The sequence below is a fragment of the Plecotus auritus genome, assembly GCF_963455305.1.
Source record: "Plecotus auritus genome assembly, chromosome: 6".
Classification (NCBI taxonomy): Eukaryota; Metazoa; Chordata; class Mammalia; order Chiroptera; family Vespertilionidae; genus Plecotus; species Plecotus auritus.
The window spans coordinates 24,043,822-24,067,359 of NC_137773.1; the positions used below are offsets into that span (position 1 = coordinate 24,043,822).

The 23,538-nt window shown below is 38.4% G+C and overlaps 1 protein-coding gene across 2 annotated transcripts; it reads right to left on the reverse strand.

Moving 5' to 3' along the window:
- Positions 1-6,449: 6,449 nt before the first annotated feature.
- On the reverse strand, positions 6,450-22,125 carry LOC308251001 (serine protease inhibitor Kazal-type 6; the record flags this gene model as incomplete). 2 transcript variants are annotated; one of them, XM_080673977.1, is made up of 5 exons in its annotated part: positions 6,450-6,495; positions 8,332-8,447; positions 12,435-12,509; positions 16,845-16,867; positions 22,068-22,125. In XM_080673977.1, 5 exons carry the CDS (start codon positions 22,123-22,125, stop codon positions 6,450-6,452), a joined length of 318 nt encoding a protein of 105 aa, XP_080530103.1. The 2 variants fall into 2 exon arrangements, with proteins under 2 accessions (XP_080530103.1, XP_080530104.1); XM_080673978.1 differs by lacking the exon at positions 12,435-12,509.
- Positions 22,126-23,538: the final 1,413 nt, after the last annotated feature.

Below are 23,538 nucleotides of genomic sequence, written 5' to 3' on the forward strand. Positions count from 1 at the left end.
AGATGTACCAAGAGCACAGGCAATTTCTAGTGATTTCTAGTACAGATAAGGTTGATGGTGAGGACAACGGTTGCCAAGGTCTCCGTTGAGGAGGTGACATTTGAGCTAGAGGAGCAAAAAGGAAATGATTATTCCCTTTGCCATCTTTTTGCTCATTAGACTGCTAGTCTACACATTGTTATTAAGCAGAGCTTCCCCCTCAGTGTGTTTTTGCAGTATCAAACTTCTCTAGGCAGCATGATACAAGGGTCCTTCAAACCAGGCACGTGAAGAGCTTATGAGAAAGTACAAGCAAAGCTCTTCCCAGATTCTAGGATTTGGGGAACAAAATGCTTGGTGTCCTTAGAGAGGTGGGAATGCAATCACATGCAATGACATGTTCATGAGATTCTGCCGGTTTCACTTACATAAGAGTATAAATGTTCTCAGTAAGTTCCAGAAATGAACCTATAATTAGTTATGACGCCTGTAGGAAGAGCTCAGTTCCTCTTGAAATGGTGAGTAAGAAAGTATTTTATGGTGTCTGTTTAAGTCTATAAAACTGTTTTGAAAGCCTTGCACATCTAATAAAATTACCACAAAAATGAGTTTGGTTTTATTGGGTGAGCAGTTTCATGCACAATGAGAACTTGAGGACTGTAGTTATTAAGTCCAATTATTCACATGAAAAGTAAAATAGTTCAGCTTAAGTGCCATTGTTGCTCTGACCTGAGATTTATGTGGTCCCCTCTCTCACCACTGCTTCCCTTTCTCAGCAGGTGATCTTACATGCTTTTTACTTACATACTTTTCAATACCATATTAACTATATTCACCATGCTGTATAATAGATCTACAAAACGTATTCATCTTATCATTATAATCTTATAATTGAAGTTTGTACCCTTTGACCAACATCCTCTCATCTCTTCCTCCCATCTCCCACCTCCAGCTCCTGGCAACGGACATTCTTCTATTGATTCAATGAGTCCAACGTTTTACATTCCATATGTAAGTGAGATCGTATAAGTGCCTTTCTGTGTCTGGTTACAACATTTAGCTTTATGTCCTTCAGGTTCAGCTGTGTTGGCAAAAATGGTCAGATGTCCTTTTTTATGGCTGAATAATATTCAATTGTATATATTCTTGACGTAATTAAACAAGGGGGGTCATTGGACTGAGGTGACTCATTGCCTTCATAGCCTGTGTAGTAAGCAAACCTAAATTAAGCCAGAGTCAATGCAACCAAATCTGAGAAAACAAAACCTAAGAAACCTAATCATGAACAGCCAACCACGCTTTCCCAAATAAGGCAACCTGTTAAGTTATAGACAATCAAATAATCTTTTGGTTCCCCCCCCCCAACCCCATGTCTTCTTTATAAAAAAGCCTTTCCCCTAACTTCTATTGCACTCCTAACTACTTTCCATTCACAGCTGGATGTTTGAATAGATGTTCACCCAAATAAACTCTTGTCAATTTTAATATGCCTGTTTATCTTTTAACAGTATATATCAAAATGTCTTTATTCATCTATCAATGAACACTTACATTGTTTCCATATCTTGGCAATTGTGAATAATGTGGCAATGAACATGGGAGTGCATATATCTTTCTGAGATCCAGGTTTTATTTCTTTGAGTACATATCCAGAAGTGGGATTGCTGGACAATATGTTATTTCTATTTTTAACTTTTTGGAGAATTTACATACTATTCTCCATAATGACTATCCTAATTTACAATCCCACAGTGTACAAGGGTTCCCTTTACTCCACATTTAAAAAAAATTTTTTTATTGATTTCAGAAAAGAAAGGACAGGGAGAAAGAAATAGAAACATCAAGGACAAGAGAGAATCATTGATCAGCTGCCTCTTGCACGCCCCACATGGGCAATTGAGCCTGCAACTGAGGCATGTGCCCTGATCAGGAACCAAACCGTGACTTCCTGGTTCATAGGTTGATGCTCAACCACTGAGCCACGCCAACTGTTGCAAGGACAGTTTAACAATATTAATTCTTCTAACTCAGTGGTCGGCAAACTCACTAGTCAACAGAGCCAAATATCAACAGTACAATGACTGAAATTTCTTTTGAGAGCCGAAAACCAACTTCTGCGCATGGGCTATGAAGTTTTAATCGCACTGTACATGCGCACCCACACGTGGTATTTTGTGGAAGAGCCACACTCAAGGGGCCAAAGAGCTGCATGTGGCTTGAGAGCCGCAGTTTGCTGACCACTGTTCTAACTCATAAACAGAGGGTATCTTTATATTTATTTGTATTTTCAATTTCTTTCATCAAGGTCTTAACAGAGACAAAGGTCATTATATAATGATAAAGGGGTCAATCCATCAAAAGGATATATATTGTAAATATACAGGGTGGGGTAAAAGTAGGGTTATAGTTAGTCATGTGGAAAATAATATAATAATTAATAAATAAAATACAATAACAAATCCTGTGGTTTGCATACTCACAACTGTAACTGTACTTTGGACTCTCCCTTGCTATGCACCTAACATTGGATCATCTGAATATATAAAGCAAATATTAATAAAATTTTAGGTGGAAATATACCACTATACAATAAGAATTGGGGATTCAGTATCCCACTTTCAACAATGGATAGATTATCTAGACAGAGATTCAATAAGAAAACATTGGATTTGAACTACATTTTAGGTCAGATGTACCTAACAGATGGACCAGGTGGAACAGAATATTTCATCCAACAACATAGAACATACATTCTTCTCAAGTGCACACAGAACATTCTTCAGAGTAGATCATATGGTAGGCCACAAAACAAGTTAACAAATTCAAGAAAATTAAAATAACTCCAAGAATCTTTTCAAACCACAGTGGTATAGAACTGGAAATCAATATCAGGAGGAAAACTGGTAAACACATTCTCAAATAGGTGGAAATTAAATAACACATTCCCAAAACACCAGTGGGCCAAAGGAGGAAATCAAAAGAAAAATTTAAAAAACAACTTGAAACAAATGAAAATGGAAACACAACATATCAGAACTTATGGAATTGTACTCTATTATATGCATTATTTTAATATACAACATCTTATCAAATCTGAAGGGGAACTGTAGTGAGCTAAAGTGGGCGATGCAATGATAGCCTTCTCTTTTTAGGTTAGTTCTAAATCTTGTCAAACTAAAGCAGGAGAAATCTGGTCTACTTACTCTCCCTTAAGTCAAACTGCAGAACTGAAATGAACCAAAATTGTGTAAAGTCACAGATAGCAGTTCTGGAAAAGATAAGAAGAAAGTGAGAGAAAGACAGAGAACACTTCAATTAATGCCTAGTTCAGAGTTAGTAGCCCCTTTGAACCAGGTTTCTCAGGCTAATGCTGTAACCCCCTCACAAAATTAACATAATTGTTCACATGTTAAGAATTATGATATATACATGTCACCTTCTTTATATATTTGCCTAAATAGTGTTGACCTATGAATACTTCTATTTCTGATATATCTAAGTTTATAGGCCTAATCCCTCCAACTCAACACTTACATCCAAGCTATTCAAATTACTATGATTATGTGATAGGAAGTTTAGGAATTTGGAATTGGTGTAATGCTCTTGAGTAAATTCAGATTCTGAAACTCACTGGCTGTAAGATCATGGACAAATAATTTATATCTCTCTACCTCAGGCTCCTCTTTTATAAAATTGGGCTACAACTTCACAGCTATTACTAAATTTAAATGTGATAATGTTTGTGTGCTTATCACAGAAAACATGGGAAGTACTCAGTAAATTGGCTAAATGTATTAGTGGTGGCTTATTTCAGTCTTTGTCTTAGTTTCTGTTTTCTCTGGCTCCCCCTCCCACCCCACCCCCCGTTGCTCCTCTTTTCATTTTGGAGTGTGATTGTGTGGTATATATGTTTGTGTATTCCACTTCAAGAAATCTTCACATTGACACAGAGAAGCCCCCAGACAAGGATTTCACAATAACGAGGAACAAAAACAGGATTATGAATATTTGCTCCTCTTGGCAGAGTCTCTGTTTTATTTTAAATCATTAAAAAAAAAAACATTTTAATAAAAAATCTTAAACATCCAGCAATGCTAAAATAATTTTATAGTAACCCCCTATAAACCCACCACCTAGATTATACCATTAATATTTTACATACTTGTGATTTTTTTCATTAATTCTCACCCAAGGATAATTTTTCCATTGATTTTTAGAGAAAGTGGAAGGGAGGGAGAAAGAATGGGGGGTGGGAAGGGAGAGAGAGGAGGAAAGAAAGATCAATGTGAGAGACACATCAATTGGTTGCCTCCTGCAAGCACCCCGACTGGGGTTGGGAATGAACCTGCAACCCAGGTATGTGCCCTTGACTGGAAATCGAACCTGTGATGCTCTGACCACTGAACTACCCCAGCCAGCATGTTTTGTTTTTTTTAATATATCTACCCATCTATTCATTAATCCATCTTTGATGCAATTTAAAGTAAATTGCAGACATCAGTACCCTTCTCTCTAAAAACTTTGCCATTCATATCATATTAAAGACTACACTATGTTTCCATTTTCTTTTGATGTAAAGTTTGCAAACTATGAAATACATAAATCTTATGTGTGTTTTCACTGAGGTTTGGAAAAATGTATACATCTCTGAATCAAAACTTTTGGAATTTGACTGTTGATTTTTTATATGTGACTTGCCTCTTCTTTCTAAGAGAGAGGAGATTTCTGATCTTCTGTGGTTTATTGTTTATATGCTTCCCTTTCATCCCCAGAGAATAGCTCAGAACTAGACAGTATTTTGATCACTTACTCAGTTAAGGCACCTGGAAAGAGCCATGAAGTAAATGGCAGTTTTAAGATGTGGATGAGAGATTTGTATGAGGGAGAAAGGATAGGCAGAGTGGCAGAAGGTGGCACAGAGGCATTGCAGGCAGCCTAGGGCAAAGTGGTGGAAATGCACTTTTGTGTGGACAGCCGTCAGGGACCTGGCCTGGCTGGAGGAGCCGGTTCCAGCAGGAGAGAGGAGGAGGAGGCCATGTGGAATGGCAATGCTTTTAGTAAAGATGTGCAGTGACTCGCTTCTCTAACTACACGTGGTCCTCCACACGTTTACGTTAGAAGTGGCTAAATTACTTCAGGGGGAGAAACTACAAAGGAGAAAAGGCTCAATTTCCCTGGGAAGTAGGAAATTTAGTTTACAGTAGTCCCCCTTATCCACAGTTTTGCTTTCTGTAGTGTCAGTTACAGTGGTCCAAAAATATTACGTGGAAAATTCCAGAAATAAAGAGTTCCTAAGTTTTAAATTTCTCACTATTCTGAGTAGTGTGATTTGATCTCATGCTGTCCTGCTCCCTCCGACCCAGTAGGAGTCTGAGTGGGTTATTGAAAGGGCTGTGTTGTGACCTTGGTTCTTCTACTATCTCCTACGTTTTTCTTTGGCAGTAACTAATTAAAATTTCTCTGGGCTTTAAGATTCCTTATATTTCATGTAGTTCTCTTATCCCATGATTAAGATCAACAGGCTGTTTTCTTTAAATGTGCACATTTTTACAGACTTTCCCTGTATTCATTATTGATTTGATATTATTTATTTATTTATTTATTTATTTGGTTAATCCTCACCTGAGGATATTTTTCCATTGATTTTAGAGAAAATGGAAGAGAGAGAGAAAGACAGAGAAATATTGATGTGAGAGAAACATATCGATTGGTTGCCTCCTGCACACGCCCTGACTAGGGCCAGGCCGGGGAGGAGCCTGCAACTGAGGTATGTGCCCTTGACCTGAATGGAATTTAGGACCCTTCGGCCCCAGGCCAACACTCTATCCACTGAGACAAACCGGCTACAACTGGATGTTCATTATTTATTGAATATTTTTTTTTACTTTTTACTATCCACTGGGCTCTATGATATTACTTAGAAAACAAATAATGTATGTGTTCACATAGTAAGTAGTCCAACCCCACCAATTCATATAGATGTAAAACTATGGTCCAGAGAGGATAAATGTTTTATTTTTACATAAAATACTTTCCCCCAAATTGGAGAGAATCAATATTACCTCACCTCAGCCTTATAGAATAGATTTTATAAAAGAGAATTCTTCATTATACATGTGAAAATTCCAAGAATGAAAGAGGGGAAGGGATTTTCCCGAGATGCACAATGACTTCATGGTTGATTTAGATTAGAAAAACAGGTGATCCACATTCATGTCAGGTCAATTATTCCATACTGTATCTACATGTTTTCTTGATCTCATAGTAAAAACACAGGCCAGGTTTCTGCAGAATTTATTTTATTGTTAAGCAAATCAAGGAAAATATTATATATTGAACTCTCCAAGACCCAGGCAGAGAAGAAGGTGTGTTTTTATAAATTTAAGCTATCTGCTAGAGAAAAATCAAAGCATACAGAAGAAAAGAAGGCTGATAGAGCTGGCAGCTCAGCACAAAACACTGGCTCCGATTCAGCATGTTCCATGGTGCTTTAGGTTGATCTTCCCACCACTTTTCCTATCAAAGAGAAAGACAAGATATGCTCAGTGCAATATAATTAGTATTCATTGCAGACAGTGGACAAGGTTTAACTATGTCATCGTCTATGTAATTATTTGATTCTACAGGTATCCATGCTGACAATGTGGCAGAAGTTAAATTCACTTAGCAGTGACATATGTCCTGATTACAGAAAGCATGAATTCTTAAACAAATTTAATAAGGCTTAGATCTTTTGATTTCAATTGTTTCTTCTCTGGGAGTAAATATATATACAAATGGAAAAGGTAAAAGTGACAGGAGAAATAATGGCAAAGAGACTATAGTGTCATAGTTCTGTCCTAATAGAAAATGGAGCAAGTTAAACCAAATATTCAGGCATTTGGCCTTGTATAGTAGACCATATATTTAGTCCTTCTCAGTAATGAGTATTCATCCTATGCAATCTCAATTTACCCTACAGCCCTTATCCTGGAAAAGTTATGTATTAATTAGCTGGTATCTATCCTATATAATAAAAGCTAATATGCTAAGTATCCTATCATTTGTTCGACCAGTCACTATGACGTCCACTGACCACCAGGGGGCAGACGCTCCAACTGATAGGTTAGCTTGCTGCTGGGGTCCAGCCGATTGGAACTGGGCAAGATGGGCAGGACACATCCTGGAGCCCTCCTGCAGTCCCTCCCCAGCCCAATCGTGCACCGGTGGGGTCCTTCGGCCTGGTCTGCACCCTCTTGCAATCTGGGACCCCTTGGGGGATGTCCAACAGTTGGTTTCATCCTGATCCCCACAGGACAAACTGAGGGACCCCACCGATGTGCGAATCTGTGCACCAGGCCTCTAGTGTTATATATAAATGTAGAAATATTTATTATGCATTGATTCAATATTTACTCATTTAATTCTATGTGCTTGGCCTTGCAGTTATTGATAGGGAGCTATATAATCTTCATGCTTAAGAATCTTATAGCAAAGTTGAGGAAAATTAAGACATTCATAGAAGAAAATCTAATACAAGAAAAGAATGACAGTGGTGAAGAAGCGATGTTACTTTTAAAGAGGGCTATAATTCCCTTGATTTTAGAGCAATCAGACTAAGAGATTGCTTGATTGGATAAGTTTTTATTAATTATAAAATATGTACCATCAGGAAGTTCACAATCTATTTGCTAAAATCTATGGTACTTGTTCTGTTTCAAAAAACACATAAATTCAATAAATATTGGTCCTTTATAGAATCTTCCTGGTATACTATCTGTAAAGTTTGAATAAAGGATGATCCTCTCCTCTATTCTTTGTTGAAAGGCCCTTTTCATCAGAGGAAAAAGAGGAATGAATGGAAATTGTTGCCTTAGCAACATAGAAATTGGTATAAAATAAAATGCTTGAAAATAATGTGGATAAATATTGTTATTGTTAATAGTAAATTTTCCCACAAGTTTTCATGTTTCTGATTTTGATGAATTTTCAAATGTAACTATATTGCTAAAATTTATTGTTTCTGAAATTAATAATAACAAAACATAATTGGATACAATTATTAAAAATCTTAGAAATAAATGGGAAAAAATAAAATGTATCAAAATACTTAAAGATGTATAATTTTTTAAAGTCCCTAAGATTAATCACATTTAATAATTACAATGAAGATTATGCTTTCAAATAATTTATTATGCAAATTGTTACTAGTTTTTGAACAAATTGTTTTCAACCCATTTGCTTGAAGCTTATTTCTGTTATCTCTGTGGGTGGGTATGCATATAAATTTCTAGACTATTTCAAGGATAGTGTCATTGTCTTATTCAGGAAGTTTGTGCTTGTAAGGGACAGGTTTCTGAGTATGATACTTACGCCACTGCCTTACAGAAGGAACATTTATTGCCATATGTCTGGCCATCAGAGCCACAGTGGGGATTAGATTCCCGAGTGCAGTAGACCTTGGGATCCCCGAACTCAGCACAGTCAACCTACCAAAGTAAGCACAGCAGTGACATGGACATTAGTGCATTCTGTCTAAGGGACTGTTCCACATGATAGAAGCTTTAGACAGCAAACTTAAAATTATATACATACATACATATATATGTGTGTGTGTGTATATATATATATATATAGAGAGAGAGAGAGAGAGAGAGTTATATATACAGCATGTCCTGAAAAATGTATACACACTTTAACAGCTAATAGCTCAATTTTGAAATTGAAATGCAGTTTAATAAACACTGCCTTTATAATTATTCAAAGTATATATACATTTTTGTATACACATACCCTATATATGTATATAAATATTTATATGTTATATACAAATATATAAATATTCATTTATATAAAGTCATATTAATATATAAATACTTTATATATTTATATGAAAGTATATGTATATAAATATGTTTTTATAAAATTATATATATACTAGAGGCCCAGTGCATGAAATTCATGCATGGGGGTGTGTGTCCCTGAACCCAGCCTGCACCCTCTCCAATATGGGACCCCTCGAGGGATGTCCGACTGCCCGTTTAGGCCCGATCCCGGTAGGATCGGGCCTAAACGGGCAGTCGGACATCCCTCTCACAATCTAGGACTGCTGGCTCCCAACTGCTTGCCTGCCTGCCTTCCTGATTGCCCCTAACTGCTTCTGCCTGCCAGCCTGATCACTCCCTAACCACTCCCCTGCCAGCCTGATTGATGCCTAACTGCTCCCCTGCCAGCCTGTTTGCCCCTAACTGCCCTCCCCTGCAGACCTGGTCACCCCTAACTGCCCTGCCCTGAAGGCCTGGTCCCCCCCAAATGCCCTCCCCTGCAGACTTTGTCCCCCCAAATTGCCCTTCCCTGCAGGCTCAGTCGCCCCCAACTTCCCTCCTCTGCTGGCCTGGTCACCCCTAACTGGCCTACCCTGCAGGCTTGATCGCCCCCAACTGCCCTCCCTTGCAGGCCTGGTCCCTTACAACTGCCCTCCCCTGCTGGCCTGATCACCCACAACTGCCCTCCCTTGCAGACCTGGTCCCTCCCAACTGCCCTCCCCTGCTGGCCATCTTGTCATGGCCGTCTTGTCTCCACATGGGGGCATCCATCTTTGACCACATGGGGGCAGCCATCTTGTGTGTTGGAGTGATGGTCAATTTGCATATTACTCTTTTATTAGATAGGATAGAGGCCTGGTGCACAGGTGGGGGCCGGCTGGTTTGCCCTGAAGGGTGTCCCAGATCAGGGTGGGGGTTCCCTTGGGGTGTGGGGCAGCCTGGGCGAGGGGCCTGTGGTGGTTTGCAGGCTGGCTATGCCCCCCCCCCCGGTGACCCAAGCGGAGGCCCTGGTATCTGGGATTTATTTATCTTCTATAATTGAAACTTTGTAGACTTGAGCGGAGCCAAGCCTCCTGCTTGCTCCGTGGCCACAGCCATTTTTGTTGGGATTTATTTATCTTCTATAATTGAAGCTTTGTAGTCTTGAGTGGAGGCCTAGCCCGGCCAGGGTGTGCGGAAAGCTTGGCTTCCTCCATTGCCGGAGAAACCCAAGCCTCCTGCTCTCTCTGTGGCTGCAGCCATCTTGGTTGGGTTAATTTGCACACTCGCTCCTGATTGGCTGGTAGGCGTGGCCTGTGGAGTGTAGCAGAGTGATGGTTAATTTGCATATTACTCTTTTATTAGATAGGATATTTGTAATGTAAAGCTTCCTGAAGTAGAAAATGACCATCTTCGTCTTTTTATCTAGAATGTATTAAACATAACTGAGACTTTTTCTTTGATATACAGAATACCCATTTCTGTAGTCACAGTATTCAGAAGTGAGTTGATTGAGTTAATGATGTAAGGCAGTTACTTACCCCTTACAAATGTAAGAAGTAAGGCAAATGCCATAGGTATGACTTTCTGTTCCAACACTAAATTTTCCAATTGAGAGTGGTTTTTGGTCTTTAGGTGACACATTTTTTTTTACTGTATTAACCTAACTCTAAAAGCACTACTGTTTTGTTATAAAGATATGGATGCTCATTGCAAAGAGATCCCAAATGTTATGTGATGGCTTGTTAGTTTTCCTTGTGGCTGCTACATCCATTTATTCTCTTGAAAACAACATTTTAATGTCTTCACATTAACTTACTCTGTCTCAGAATCTGTAGTATTTGAACTTTTGTGACTAAGTTGCTCTATTTAGGATTCTGAGGTTGCATCCAGCCTTGGTGAGAACACGTGCCATGACAATTAATGATTATTGTCATGGGCTCTGTAGAAGGAATGGTAGTAGCACCTATGCTACTAATATATACCCTCAGTTATAGTGGTCTCTCAAAAATAGCCTAGAGTTTTAAAATTCTTTTCAATACAATGTCAGTTGAGTCAATATTTTGTATGCAAATGACATTTGAGCCATTTTATTCCAAGGTATAGGCAATACACAATAGGTAGAACCAAACTTTTCCAAATATCAGCTGTGTGGAATGAAGTGCCCTTTAACATGAATGGAGGGACCATACTTTACCCCACTCCTAGTTCCATTAATAATGTCTTATGTTTATCTATTGCTTCACAATACTTAAACCATATAAATTAACTCAGCTGAGATAACTCTGAGATGCATGTGGAACAAATTATACTAAGCAGTTTACATATGTGAATAATGATCCTCAGGATAATTAAGTAGCTTCCCAATGCCACACAACCAGGAAGCATTAAAAACCAGTGCTTGAACATATTCCTTCTCATTGCTGATTCCAACTATCTATTATGGTCGATTTCCAACATAGCCTCATTTAGAGAAATAAAGACCAAGTTCATGATGTACTCTTGACCCCACTTATGGTCAGGGCAAGTAAGCTTTATTGAAATACCTTATTAAATAAGTGTGTGGGCACAAATAAGAGGAATTGTATCTTTAAGATATTAGCAAACTGTTATCTATATGTATAAAAGCCTAAGCGACTGGCAGACTGGCCGGTAGCTATGATGCACACTGTCCACCAGGGGGCAGACTCTCAATGCAGGAGCTGCCGAGCTGCAGTGACTTGGCAGCTGCGGTTCTCGGGAGACACACCTGGAACCAGAGAGGAGGGAGCCTGATTCCGGGGTGTGTCACCCGAGAACTGACCTCTCACAAACTGGGACCCCTCGGGGGATGTTGGAGAGTCAGTTTCAGCCCGATCCCCACAGGCCAGGCAGAGGGACCCCAACAGTGCATGAATCTGTGCACCTGCCCTAGTATACTGATAACACTCTCTGAAGGTCTGCATGGGGAAAAGCTCAGCAAAAGAGTCACACAGTTGAGTTACAAAATATCACATGTATCCGATTTAAGACAACTGAGACTATTAAACACACATTTTTTAATGAATTTCACATTTTGTACTATTGAGGCTGGGTGGAATGATGCTTATCAGAGATCTTAGGGTTGGTTGGATAGAAGATGTCTAGGCTTTTTATAGTCCTACCTATAGTCCCACTTTTTTCTCACTGCTCTTAAAGGTAACTCCATTTTCATACTACTTTTGGGATAGTAACCTTTCCTTTAGGTCCCCAAATAAAAAGTAAGCTGAGAAATCTTCAGGACATGATTAACCATAGGACTTTTTTTTTTCTTCTCAAAAACTAATTTATTTTGAATTTAAGTCATGAATATACACATTTGCAATTGTGTGAGTCAAGAACAGACTGGAAATCATAGACTTATCACTGATATTTTCATTTATCCCACCAACAGCCAATGGGTAACTAATATTTGTAAGGCATGGTTCTGGGTGCTGGCGATACAAAAAAAGAGTCAGTTATAATATCTCCATAAGTTCACCATCTTATTTGCATTAGGAAAGCAGAAAAGAACACCGATAATTACAGCACAATGAGTGATAGACACCACAGTGGGCCAAACAGGGACAATGTGCAAGCTGAGAAAGGGCATCTCAGTCAGAGATATGTGTATCTCTAGTCAGATCAGTGAGAAAGGAAACAAAAGTCTCTTACTTTAAAGAGACGCCTTCTCAAGCCATCTTTCCATGGCATTCGGCCCTCTGATCTTGTGATCCAGGCTCTTTTGTCCTTTAGAAAGCAGATATGAAAGTGGCACTTGTCGGGCATTTACTTTGAGAGCTTCTAGACCCCACCTCTGTGCCCAGACCCATTTTCCCCCTTCCACTGCCCCCTGGGAATGAGAGTAGGTAGGGCTAAGAATTTCCATAAATAAAACCAAATCAATCAAATGGTATATGAACAAACTTCCTTAGAATGTAGATATATTTCACACTTCTAAATTGTCCTGCCCTTCAAGGGTCCCTGATGTAGCTGGACAACCATGTTTCAGAACTTGTCCTGTCATTCGCCATTGGCTGGTTGTGTCATCTCAGACAAAGTGCTCACTATCTGCATTTCAGTTTTCTTAACCAAAATGTTTTTTTAATTAACAGTTGTCATGCTTCATTCCCATGGTTGTTATAAGGATCAAATGTGGCCATATAAGAGTTGTAGAAAGTCAGCATGGAGTATTTGAAATCGTCTTGGATTAGGCATGCAGAAAATTAGGTTCATATTGTAGACCTGCTCTAGCTGTAGCTCTTACCACATTTTGGAAGGAGCTTTGAACAAGTGTTCAGTACCAGTTCACTAGGTGGTCTCTAAGGACCTTTCCCGCTTTGAAAACATAAGAGTTAGCAGTGATTCATTCAGTAAAGAGGCTTAAATTAAGCTAAGTCCTTAATTCTTCAATTGGATGTGAGAAATCACAACTACTGCCTGAATGATTCTTTTATATCTAGAGGCCTTTCTTCGCTCACACTGTGTGAGGAATTTTAGCATGGTGATGGGGACAGAAAAAGGCCACTTTCAGAGAGCCCTGGATGTTGGGAAAGGTAAAGAACGACTTGCAGAGCCAGCCAGAAAACCTTTCTGTGAGGCAAGCAGTGAGGCAGGAGAACATGAGAATATGTAATAGGACTAGAAAGAGCCCACAGTTCTCAACTTAGGGAGAAGCAGGCTAAGAATGGCATGCCTTTCCTCTGTCTAAATTTCCTGTCCTCTTTTATATTTTTATTTTGGTCTCCTTTAAATAGAACGCAGACAATTAGTTTCTTAGTGGACATAAAAAAGCAGGCCTAGACCAAGGGTGATAGGATTATCTTTCCTCCTTAAAGTTTCCTCCAAGAGACCCAGGACAGCCAAAATCCCTTGAATTTATTTAAAATGCCCAATGCTTTATAATGTTAGGGGACTGTACTGTAGAAGGTATTAGACTGACCTGGGTTTGAATTTTGCTTCTTCCTCTTACTACCTGCATTACCTCGTGCAAATAGTTGACTACTCTGAATTGAAATGTCTTTATATTTAACTGGAGGCCAGAAATACCTGTCTTCTAGGGTTCTTGTAAATGATTAGTCCTTTGAAAACCACTTTGTAAAGCTTCAAGTATCATGTGGAGGATTATATTATGAGCACTAACAATGTACATTGTTCACATTCTAGAATTTTTGGAGCCCATTATTTCTTACCCTACTTAATGAGGAATTTTGTTTTGTTTTGTTTTAGTGTTTTTTAGGTTGGTGTTGGCTTTAACAAGAGCCTCCACTTATTTCCTTAGTCCAGCTTCCTTGGACTACTTCTAGGTACTTGGGTGCCAAAGTTTAGTATCGGCCTGACCCCTTGTGGCTCTTCAAAGAATTGTACCTTCAAAAATATGAAATACAGGGACACTTTTAGTGCCCAGAATAGTCATCTAATGGAAACCACAAAATCATTTAACTTCACTGGAAAATGATCTTATATGATCACAAAAGTTAACTTAGAAGTCAGGGTCATTGATATTTTAGTCTAGCATTTCAGTTCTAAAAATAAAGCCAATGAAAATTTGCAAACACACGCACACCTCTAGGGTGTAAGACTTCATCTGTTCTTTCCTTTACTACTACCCATGTGGTTACATCAGCCCCTTTTTAATCAAACCAGTTTTCTAAACCCCTCCATGACTTGGCCTCTACTTCCCCTGCTTTTATACCCCTTCCACACTACCAAAATGGCTCTACAAAATTATTCAGAATACACCCATTGGCTATTTATAAAATGTTCATGATTTTTTACGATATGTTACTCCTTTTTGAAACACCTGATTTCTGTAATATGTCAATACTCTGACTCTCCACCTATTTATTCTCTCTTCCTTTTACCATTTTTTATTTTCTTCCTGACTATTCACTATGTTCATTTTCAAGAAAATTTTATATTCTTGACTTTGCCTCTCTAATAGCATATATATTCCCAGATGATACTGATGAGTCAGGCATAGTTTTTTTCTTGAATCTTCATCAAAATTTCAAACTCTAATTCCTGTTATTAGAAACATATAGGACCAACTTTAGATAATAATTTAATTCACAATTAATACTCATTTATATATAGTGAATGATTCTAAAAGTCTCCTTTTACTAGTCTAAAATTTAGACTATTAACTATAATCTACCATCAGATGCTTCAGCATGGAGAAGCTTCTTGGCATGAGTGGACTGAGTTAAGTGTTGGAGGCAATCTTTCTTCCTTTTGTCTTAACAGAATCAGAATTGAGCAAGCATGCTTCTGAAGCTAGTTTCAACTTTTTCTGCCTGTCGTTTGGATCACCACCATCCTTCCAGCCATACAGAAGAGAAATGGTAGCCTTGATGCCACCTGAAAGGTGGCACCCTCCCTTCCCTGTCTACTTGAGCGGAAAAAAGACAGCGGTCTTGGCAAGCCAGGCTTCGTTCGTATTGATTCAGATAGCTAAGGTCAGATGGGGCTTTAGAGATCATTGAATCTAAATTTTTCTTTTAGAGATGTGTAAACAAAGGCATGACAAGAGAGGAGACATCTCTTAGATCACACAGGCAGTAAATATTCAAATTAGAACTCATGTATATAGTCTCTAAGATGTTTGAGCAAAAACAGCACTCCCCAGCACTGGATAACTATGTAGAATGCAGATTGAAAATTTCCCCATCTGTGATTATTATTTAGTAAGTCTGGCATGGTGCTGGGGATCTGTATATTTAGAAAACATTTCCAGTGATCCAAAAGCAAGTCCACTATGAGACTTAGGCCCATCCAAAGGAATAGAATCAGTAAATAGTAGATTTTAAATGAACTTTAGAAAACACTGAAAATCTGGGAAACATTAAATATCCTGGAGATCAAAACCTAAATAAGGGAAGAGACTTGAGTGTTGATGAGAAAACTGGGATAAAATTTCATATATTTTCAATCTGTGTATAATGTTTTTATATTTTACTACCTAGTAAGATACAAAATGGGTTGGTTGGATTGTGCTACTGTGTATGTTTAAACATAATAAGAAATCAATTTTATATACAAGTACAAAAACATGTGTATGTATGTGTCACACACACAAGTGCACACGCACATACATTGATAATTAACTGTAGGGCATCATCCATTGAAAGATGCATTTCAATTTCTGAGAGTTTAAAATTGGAAGGAAAAAGTCTTATGCAATATACTAGAGTTGGAAGAGGTTTTCAACTCTTTTGCCAACTTGAACCAGTTGGCAGTAGTATCTGGAAACTTTTAATGTCAAGGGTTCTTGGGCACACAAAGGCTAACAAAAACAATTGCCAAGGTCAAGTAGAAATGTTCTTTCTGTATTGACACAGGAGTAGGACTAGCTGGAGCAAATGCCACCTGTTTGTGTCTTTTGATACTTAGAACAAGCAATCTGAGGAAAAGTTGATGGATTAATTTGGAAAAAAATAGCAGCCAAACAATGAAGATAATTTGTCCCCATTCCAACTTTTAACCCAAATTGTACTTACATTTAAGTGAACCAGTCTATGTATACTCAATAAAGCGCAGTAAACAACCTTCATAATAAGCAACCTTTTTTTTCACTCTTGGTGGCCTTATTTCTACAAAGGAAAGAATAACCTCTGACCTAAATCCTTCAGAAGCTGTTAATTATTAATCAACAACTAATCCTTTTATAGTTTACCAAATACTTCCACATAGTTTATATAATTTCAGTCTGACTAAAATTCTGTGAGGTGAATAAGACTGTCCTCTTTTTGTTTTACAGTTGTGGAAATTGCAGCTCACAAAACCTGAGTTATTTGCCCAAGATCTCACAGTGGAAGCGGAGATAGATTATGAGTGTTATCATAGACTCATCCTGTTTTCATTTATAGTTTCTTTCCTTTAACAAAACCTGAGAATGGGTATTTAGGCTCTTTTAGGTCATAGAGAAATTGTAGTTAAAAAATTTTATTACTTCCACTGATTTCTGCATTAGGCCTGCTGATTCAATGTTTTTGCCCTTTTGCCCACAGACAAACCTCTCTGTGGGCTGGGAATACCAACCAAGTACCGCCCAGGTCTGAAGAATAGATAAAAATATGCACTGACCTTTTCTCCTTGACTGAAGACACCTGAAAAAAAAAAATCACAAAGTCTGAACACTGTAATTTCTGAATGTGTAAAAAGTGGGATTTGCAAATTGGGAAACCCTCAAGGCTGGAATGATACTTATTCTTGGTTCTTAGTCATCTCAACAAGGCATGGCATGATTGTTTGATTTTTTTATACCTGTTCACTTCTCAGGGAGCATAGACACTTGGGAAGTGATGAAAGGGGAAGGACAAGGATGAGATCAGATTTCTTAGAGGTTGGGGAGGGAAGGTGAAAGAAAATTGTTTCAGAATCTGGAGATTCATGTTAGAGTTCTGGCCCAGTTACTAATCCACTGTGGCAATGACCTCATCTCTGGTCTTCGGAGAATTTGGGTTGGAAAGTCTCCTCTAACTTTGACATTTCCAGGTTCATTGCATTGCCTATAGGCAGTTCAGGAAGAGATTAACTTTATTTGTTCTTTGAGGTCAAAATTGCTTTTCTGTCCTCTATACTCAACTTTAAAGACTTGGCCCAAACATAGACTGGCAAAGACAAACTCATTTATTTTGCTACATCTCTCTAAATTCCTGAAAGAGGAAACAATCTATAAATACAGTCTTGATTCTCTCTCTCTCTCCCTCCATCTTTATAACTATGTCTGTGATTTTGGGTTGTGGCTGATTAGCTCAATGATTTCAAATACTGAAATAATAAAAATGTTAGGTTTGATTCTGCTCTGAGCTGAATTCTGGTCATTTCTAGGGAACTCCTAATGCCAGTGACACCTGGCACATTTAGCCAAACGCCTCCTTGATGACAGAGAGTATGAGTAAGTGTCATACTGGAAGGAGGACAACTGGAAATACCTTCAAGTACGTTTTCTATTAATGGAGATGAGGAGAGAACAGGGCTTTTAATTTTGAAATAAAGTTGATGACAATCTACTGTAGTGAGTACCAACCATATTGCAGCAGTATTATTAAAAGTACAGATTTTTAGGACAAGCACTTGAAAATTTCATTATATAAGACCAAATAGGTCCTGGAAGTTTATATTTTTGTAACCACTGAAAGTAAGTTTTGTAACCATCAGGAAAACTCATTATTACAATTCTCAGCCATTTCTTCACTGTACAAATCTTTGATCAGAAGAGGAGAGATTTTGCCCACTGTCTTCTTATATGTAGAACTACCAAGGCAAAAAGATGATTAACATCAGCAACACCTGAGTTCAATACAGTGGTCGTATTATTGAAGTTTACTAATGTTAATATTAATAGACATTTGTTAAACTCTCTAGATCCCATCCACTATGTAAAGCACTTTACATGCATTTTCTCATTTAATTCCACACACAGGGATATTCCTTTTATAGCTGTATTTTACAGATTAAGAAAATACTCAGAAAGGTCGCACACTATAAGATGGAAATGCTAGCACTGAAACTCAACATTAAGGCTCTTAGGCATTGGCCTTCCCAAATACAGATTTATCTATGAAGGACCATGTTTTGGTAAATTGAGTGTCTTGGTGCACAAGAGCCAATGAAAAGATCATAAAGAGAAGCAATGGGGATATAATTGATTTCTGAGAGCATCTTAGCCAGCAACTTTTTATACAGTCACATCTATTTTATGTCGTCTCAGCAGGTGACAGGAACATCATTTCAGGTTAGTTAGCCTTATTAGTCAAACTGATTCTATAAGATCACAGTAATCCTTTGTCCAACTTTTTTTTCATATTCCTAAATGTATTTTTTCATTTAAATATAACCATTTTCCAGTGAATAATTACTTCTTTACCTATTCAATCTCAGTGAAAAACCTCTGATGGCCCCCCAATTCAATGACTTTCATCAGAGAAAATGATAGATCAGACATGTAATGTCCCAGGATCCAGTCTCATTTCTAGAACTCTATAAATAAGAGAATATCTCAGAGAACTGAGCTGTCTCCAGTTGATACAGTCATAAATGGAAGACATGGGTCTAGGTCTTGGGTCTAGAGACTCCAGTGTGTTCTTTGTCTACTACAACATCATTGGGTGGAAAAATAAAGAAGTTAGGAAAGAGATAAAGTGTTCTGTTCATTCACATGGCCCTATACTGAAAAACATGAGATCAAAGTATAGCTGTCCTTTGAACAATCCAAATTGATAGAGAGTATATGACTATTGCTCATTAAGGTGCCCAAAGATATTCCCCTTCTTGAACAATTGTTGAGTTTCCCAACAACATATATGTTTCAGTATTCTAAGATTAGATACCTTTTTCTGAAGGGTTTTTCTAATTGAGTTTCCTTTTTCTCCTTGTTTTAATTTTAATTGAGTTCCATTTACTGGATAAGAATAATGAGTACAGGAGAAACCAAGATGGGGGCATAGGTAAGCACCTAAACTGCTGCCTCACACAACAATTTCAAAACTACAACTAAAAGACAGAACAGACATCATCCAGAACCACAGGAAAGCTGGCTGAGTGAAAATTCTACAACTAGAAGGAAAGAGAAAAGCTCGCAGAGAATTGGAGGTACGGTAAAGGGTCTTTGTGCGCGCAGAGAGGAAGGGCGGCTGAGAGCCTGGCTGACTTTCTCTGACGGAAGGGGGAAGGAAGCCCCCGACTGCACTGAACCCAGTTCTGACTGCACTGAACCCCAGTTCCGGGCGAGCCCCTGGGGACCCACGCTCTTATGGGGGGAGTCTGGACTCTTGGGCGGAGACTCGGGAACTGGGGAAGGAAGAGGTCTGAAGGCGCATGCGTGCCAGTGCGTACAAAGGCTGCGGAGGTTGCCACAGGCTTTCCCTAGTGGAAGGGAGTTGGAGGCTCCTTACTGCACTGAGCCCCAGTTCTGACTGCACTGGACCCCAGTTCCAGGCAAGCCCTTGGGGACCCACGCTCTTGTGGGGGGAATCTGGACTCTTGGGCGGAGACTCCGGAGCCGGGAAAGGCAGAGGTCTGAAGGCGCACGCGTGCCAGTGCACACAAAGGCTGCGGAGGTTGCCACAGGCTTTCCCTAGTGGAAGGGAGTCAGAGGCTCCTGACTGCACTGGGCCCCAGTTCTGACTGCACTGAACCCCGGTTCCAGGCGAGCCCCTGGGGACCCACGCTCTTGTGGGGGGAGTCTGGACACTCGGGCGGAGACTCGGGAGCCAGGGAAGGCAGAGGTCTGAAGGCACGTGCGTGCACGCAAGGGCAAGGCTGACGGGAAGCCAAGACTGTCTGCTCCACCCTGAGACTCCACCCCATCCAAGCTGAGCACAGAGGCTATTGCAATTTGGCAAGTCTAATCCTAGAAGGCTGTCTCCAGCACTGAACTTCTCCCAGCATAGACACAGCTGATCCTTACAGCCAACTGGCCTGGAGGTCAATTCCTCCCAGTGATACTAACAACAATCAAGACTTAATTACAACAAGGCTGTACACACAGTCCACAAAGGGGTGCACCGAGAGTGTCCACCTCAGGTTAACTGGGGAGGCCGACCCACTGGGCCATATAGGAAACCTAGCACACAAATCTACCCTACCAACTCAGGGAAGCAGTGAAAATGTGGCGTCAAAGAAACAGATCACAAACGAAAGAAATGGAGGAAAACAAACAACTGGATATAGAATTCAAAACCACTGTTATAAGGCTTTTCAAGGATATCCTAGAAAAGGCCGATAAATATAACAAGACCCTTGAAGATATGAAAAAGGACCAACTAGAAATTAAACATACACTGACTGAAATAAAAAATATTATACAGAGACCCAAAAACAGACTAGAGGAACACAAGAATCAAGTCAAAGAATTGAAATACAAAGAAGCAAAAAAAACTCAACTGAAAAAGCAAAAAGAAAAAAAAAAAATCCAAAAAGTTGAAGATAGTGTAAGAAGACTCTGGGACAACTTCAAGCGTACCAACATCTGAATTATGGGGGTGCCAGAAGAAGAGAGAGAGCAAGATATTGAAAACCTATTTGAAGAAATAATGACCGAAAACTTCCCCCACCTGGTGAAAGAAATAGACTTACAAGTCCAGGAAGCGCACAGAACCCCAAACAAAAGGAATCCAAAGAGGACCACACCAAGACACATCATAATTAAAATGCCAAGAGCAAAAGACAAAGAGAGAATATTAAAAGCAGCAAGAGAAAAACAGTTAATTACCTACAAGGGAGCACCCATACAACTGTCAGCTGATTTCTCAACAGAAACTATGCAGGCCAGACGGGAGTGGCAAGAAATTTTCAATGTGATGAATAGTAAGAACCTACAACCAAGATTACTCTACCCAGCAAAGCTATCATTCAGAATTGAAGGGCAGATAAAGAGCTTCACAGATAAGAAAAAGCTAAAGGAGTTCATCACCACCAAACCAGTATTATATGAAATGCTGAAAGGTATTCTTAAAGAAGAGGAAGAAGAAAAAAGTAAAGATAAAAATTATGAACAACAAATACATGTCTATCAACAAGTGAACCTAAAAATCAAGTGAATTAAAAACCTGAGGAACAGAATAATCTGGTGAATATAATAGAATCAGGGGCATAGAAAGGGAGTGGAATAATAATTCTCAGGGGGAAAGGGGTATGGGGGGTTCAGGAAGAGACTGGACAAAATTCATACACCTATGGATGAGGACAATGGGGGGGGGAGGTAAGGGCAGAAGGTGGGGTGGGAACCAGGTGGAGGGGAGCTATGGGGGGAAAAAGGAGAAACAATTGTAATAATCTGAATAAAGCTTTATTTAAAAAAAAAGAATAATGAGTACAGAGAAGCTTTCCTTTGTCTTAGAAGGAAATATTTAAATATTTAAATAAATATTTAAAACAACTAGCCACCCCCCCCCCAAGACTAGTTTTGTGTAACAAGCATAAACTGTGATCTAGAAGACCTGATCAAATTCCAAGTTCTACTTATGAGTTGCAAGTCCTTAGGCAATTTTCTTATGTTTTTGTGCCACAGTTCTCTTATATATAGAATATAGATAAGAATAGCTTGCTATGTGTATTGGAGATAATGCATAAAAGCTCTTAGTACATGCCTAGAATATAGTATATGCTCAACAAATGAAAGTTATTTTTATCATTATTACTATTACCGTTTTCATCATTATAATCATTAACATCATTATGATAATCTCTCAGAATTGGTCTTTCATATCAAAATTGTTAGAATTTAAAATATGGTGGGCAAATATACTTGTCATGTCCAGTTCAGCTTAAGTATTGGATTTTAATTTTAAAGAAAAAACTCACCTGAGAAAAAGCAGAAAAGAGCCAGAGAGAGGAGCAGAAAGACACCTGATATTTTCATGGTGCCAGTTAGCTCACTCAGATCCAGGCTGCTTTGTCCTACTCAGGTTCTGTCAAGACACTTCTCAGAGCACTAAAACACACACACTTGGACATATATATAGAGACATGAGAGGGAGCTGGAATCTCCACCTTCTTTATAAGTCACCTTCTAAAACCTTATGCAGTCCTGTACATTTAGACATTTTTTATGACCTGTCCCCGATGTCAAGAAATGCTTCATCATTTCCATCAATCTTAAAATTAGGATAATTATGTGAGTCGTACCTTAGATCTTCTTAATACAGGATGTCATTTTCCACAGGTAAGCTAGATTTCCCTAGCAACCAATACATCCTCCCTGCTCTTCCCTCTATAGTTTCACTACATTAAAGGGATGAGTCACTGGTGGGGCCACACTTGATGTTATGTCTCTTTTAGACAGGCCCTACATGTCTGTGGTCCAGGTGAGTAACCGCAGAGGAATGGAATCTTGGGTGTAACTAGGATTTTCAGAGTCCACATCACCCAAGATGTACCTAAAGAAGACAGGTATTCTACATTGCCACCAGAACCACATCAGTAAAAACATTTTCTGAGCAGAAATCAGCCTGTTAATTTTTAAAAACATGATTGTAGTCAAATGGCAGTGATTTTCCATTTTTAAGTCAAAATGAACAAATGAGGCAATGTCTATTTTTTCCAATTTGTAAAAAGTAAATTATTAATTTGTAAAAGTTTCTAAAATTAGGAATATTTAATATTTTCCCTTTTCCTGCAAAGTAAAGAAGTGGTTATAATAAAACTCTTTATTTTTTAACTCCTTGAAAATATGCTTTTCTACAAGTTAGATTAATTCCATTAACTATCATGGCCAATTTAATTGCGGACAGAGCAAAGGATGAATGCCATAGATTTCTTGGGGGAACAAAAATAAATAAAGAATGTTTATAGTGATAATGACAAGATCTGTCTAAAATCATAATCAACTACTTAAAAATATCCTGAAGAAAAAGTATAATAATTTAAAATACGGGAAGAATATGAAAAATGTGCCCAATTTAAATTCAAGTGATTATTGCAATGTTGTATGAATAACTCAGAAATTATAGATTTAAATACCTGTTTTCCTTTTAAATTAGTCACTTTGAGAAAATATATACATAGTATAGATATTGTTTCCTTTTCTTCAGGACATTTGTTTTCTTTTTGGAAAGTACATATTTTTTAAAATATTTAATTTTATTTATCTCAAAATTTAGAATGAAATTTCTGTCTTTGAGAAGGGGAAATCTATTTTATTTTACAATAAAAAAGATATTACTGTTTAATAAAAAGTGAAGCATGATTGTGATAAAAATAAGAAGTTGCTTCTCTGACAGTATTAAAAGACCTGAACTTAAAGGGAAGAGGATAAAGGGGTACAGTCAGGAAA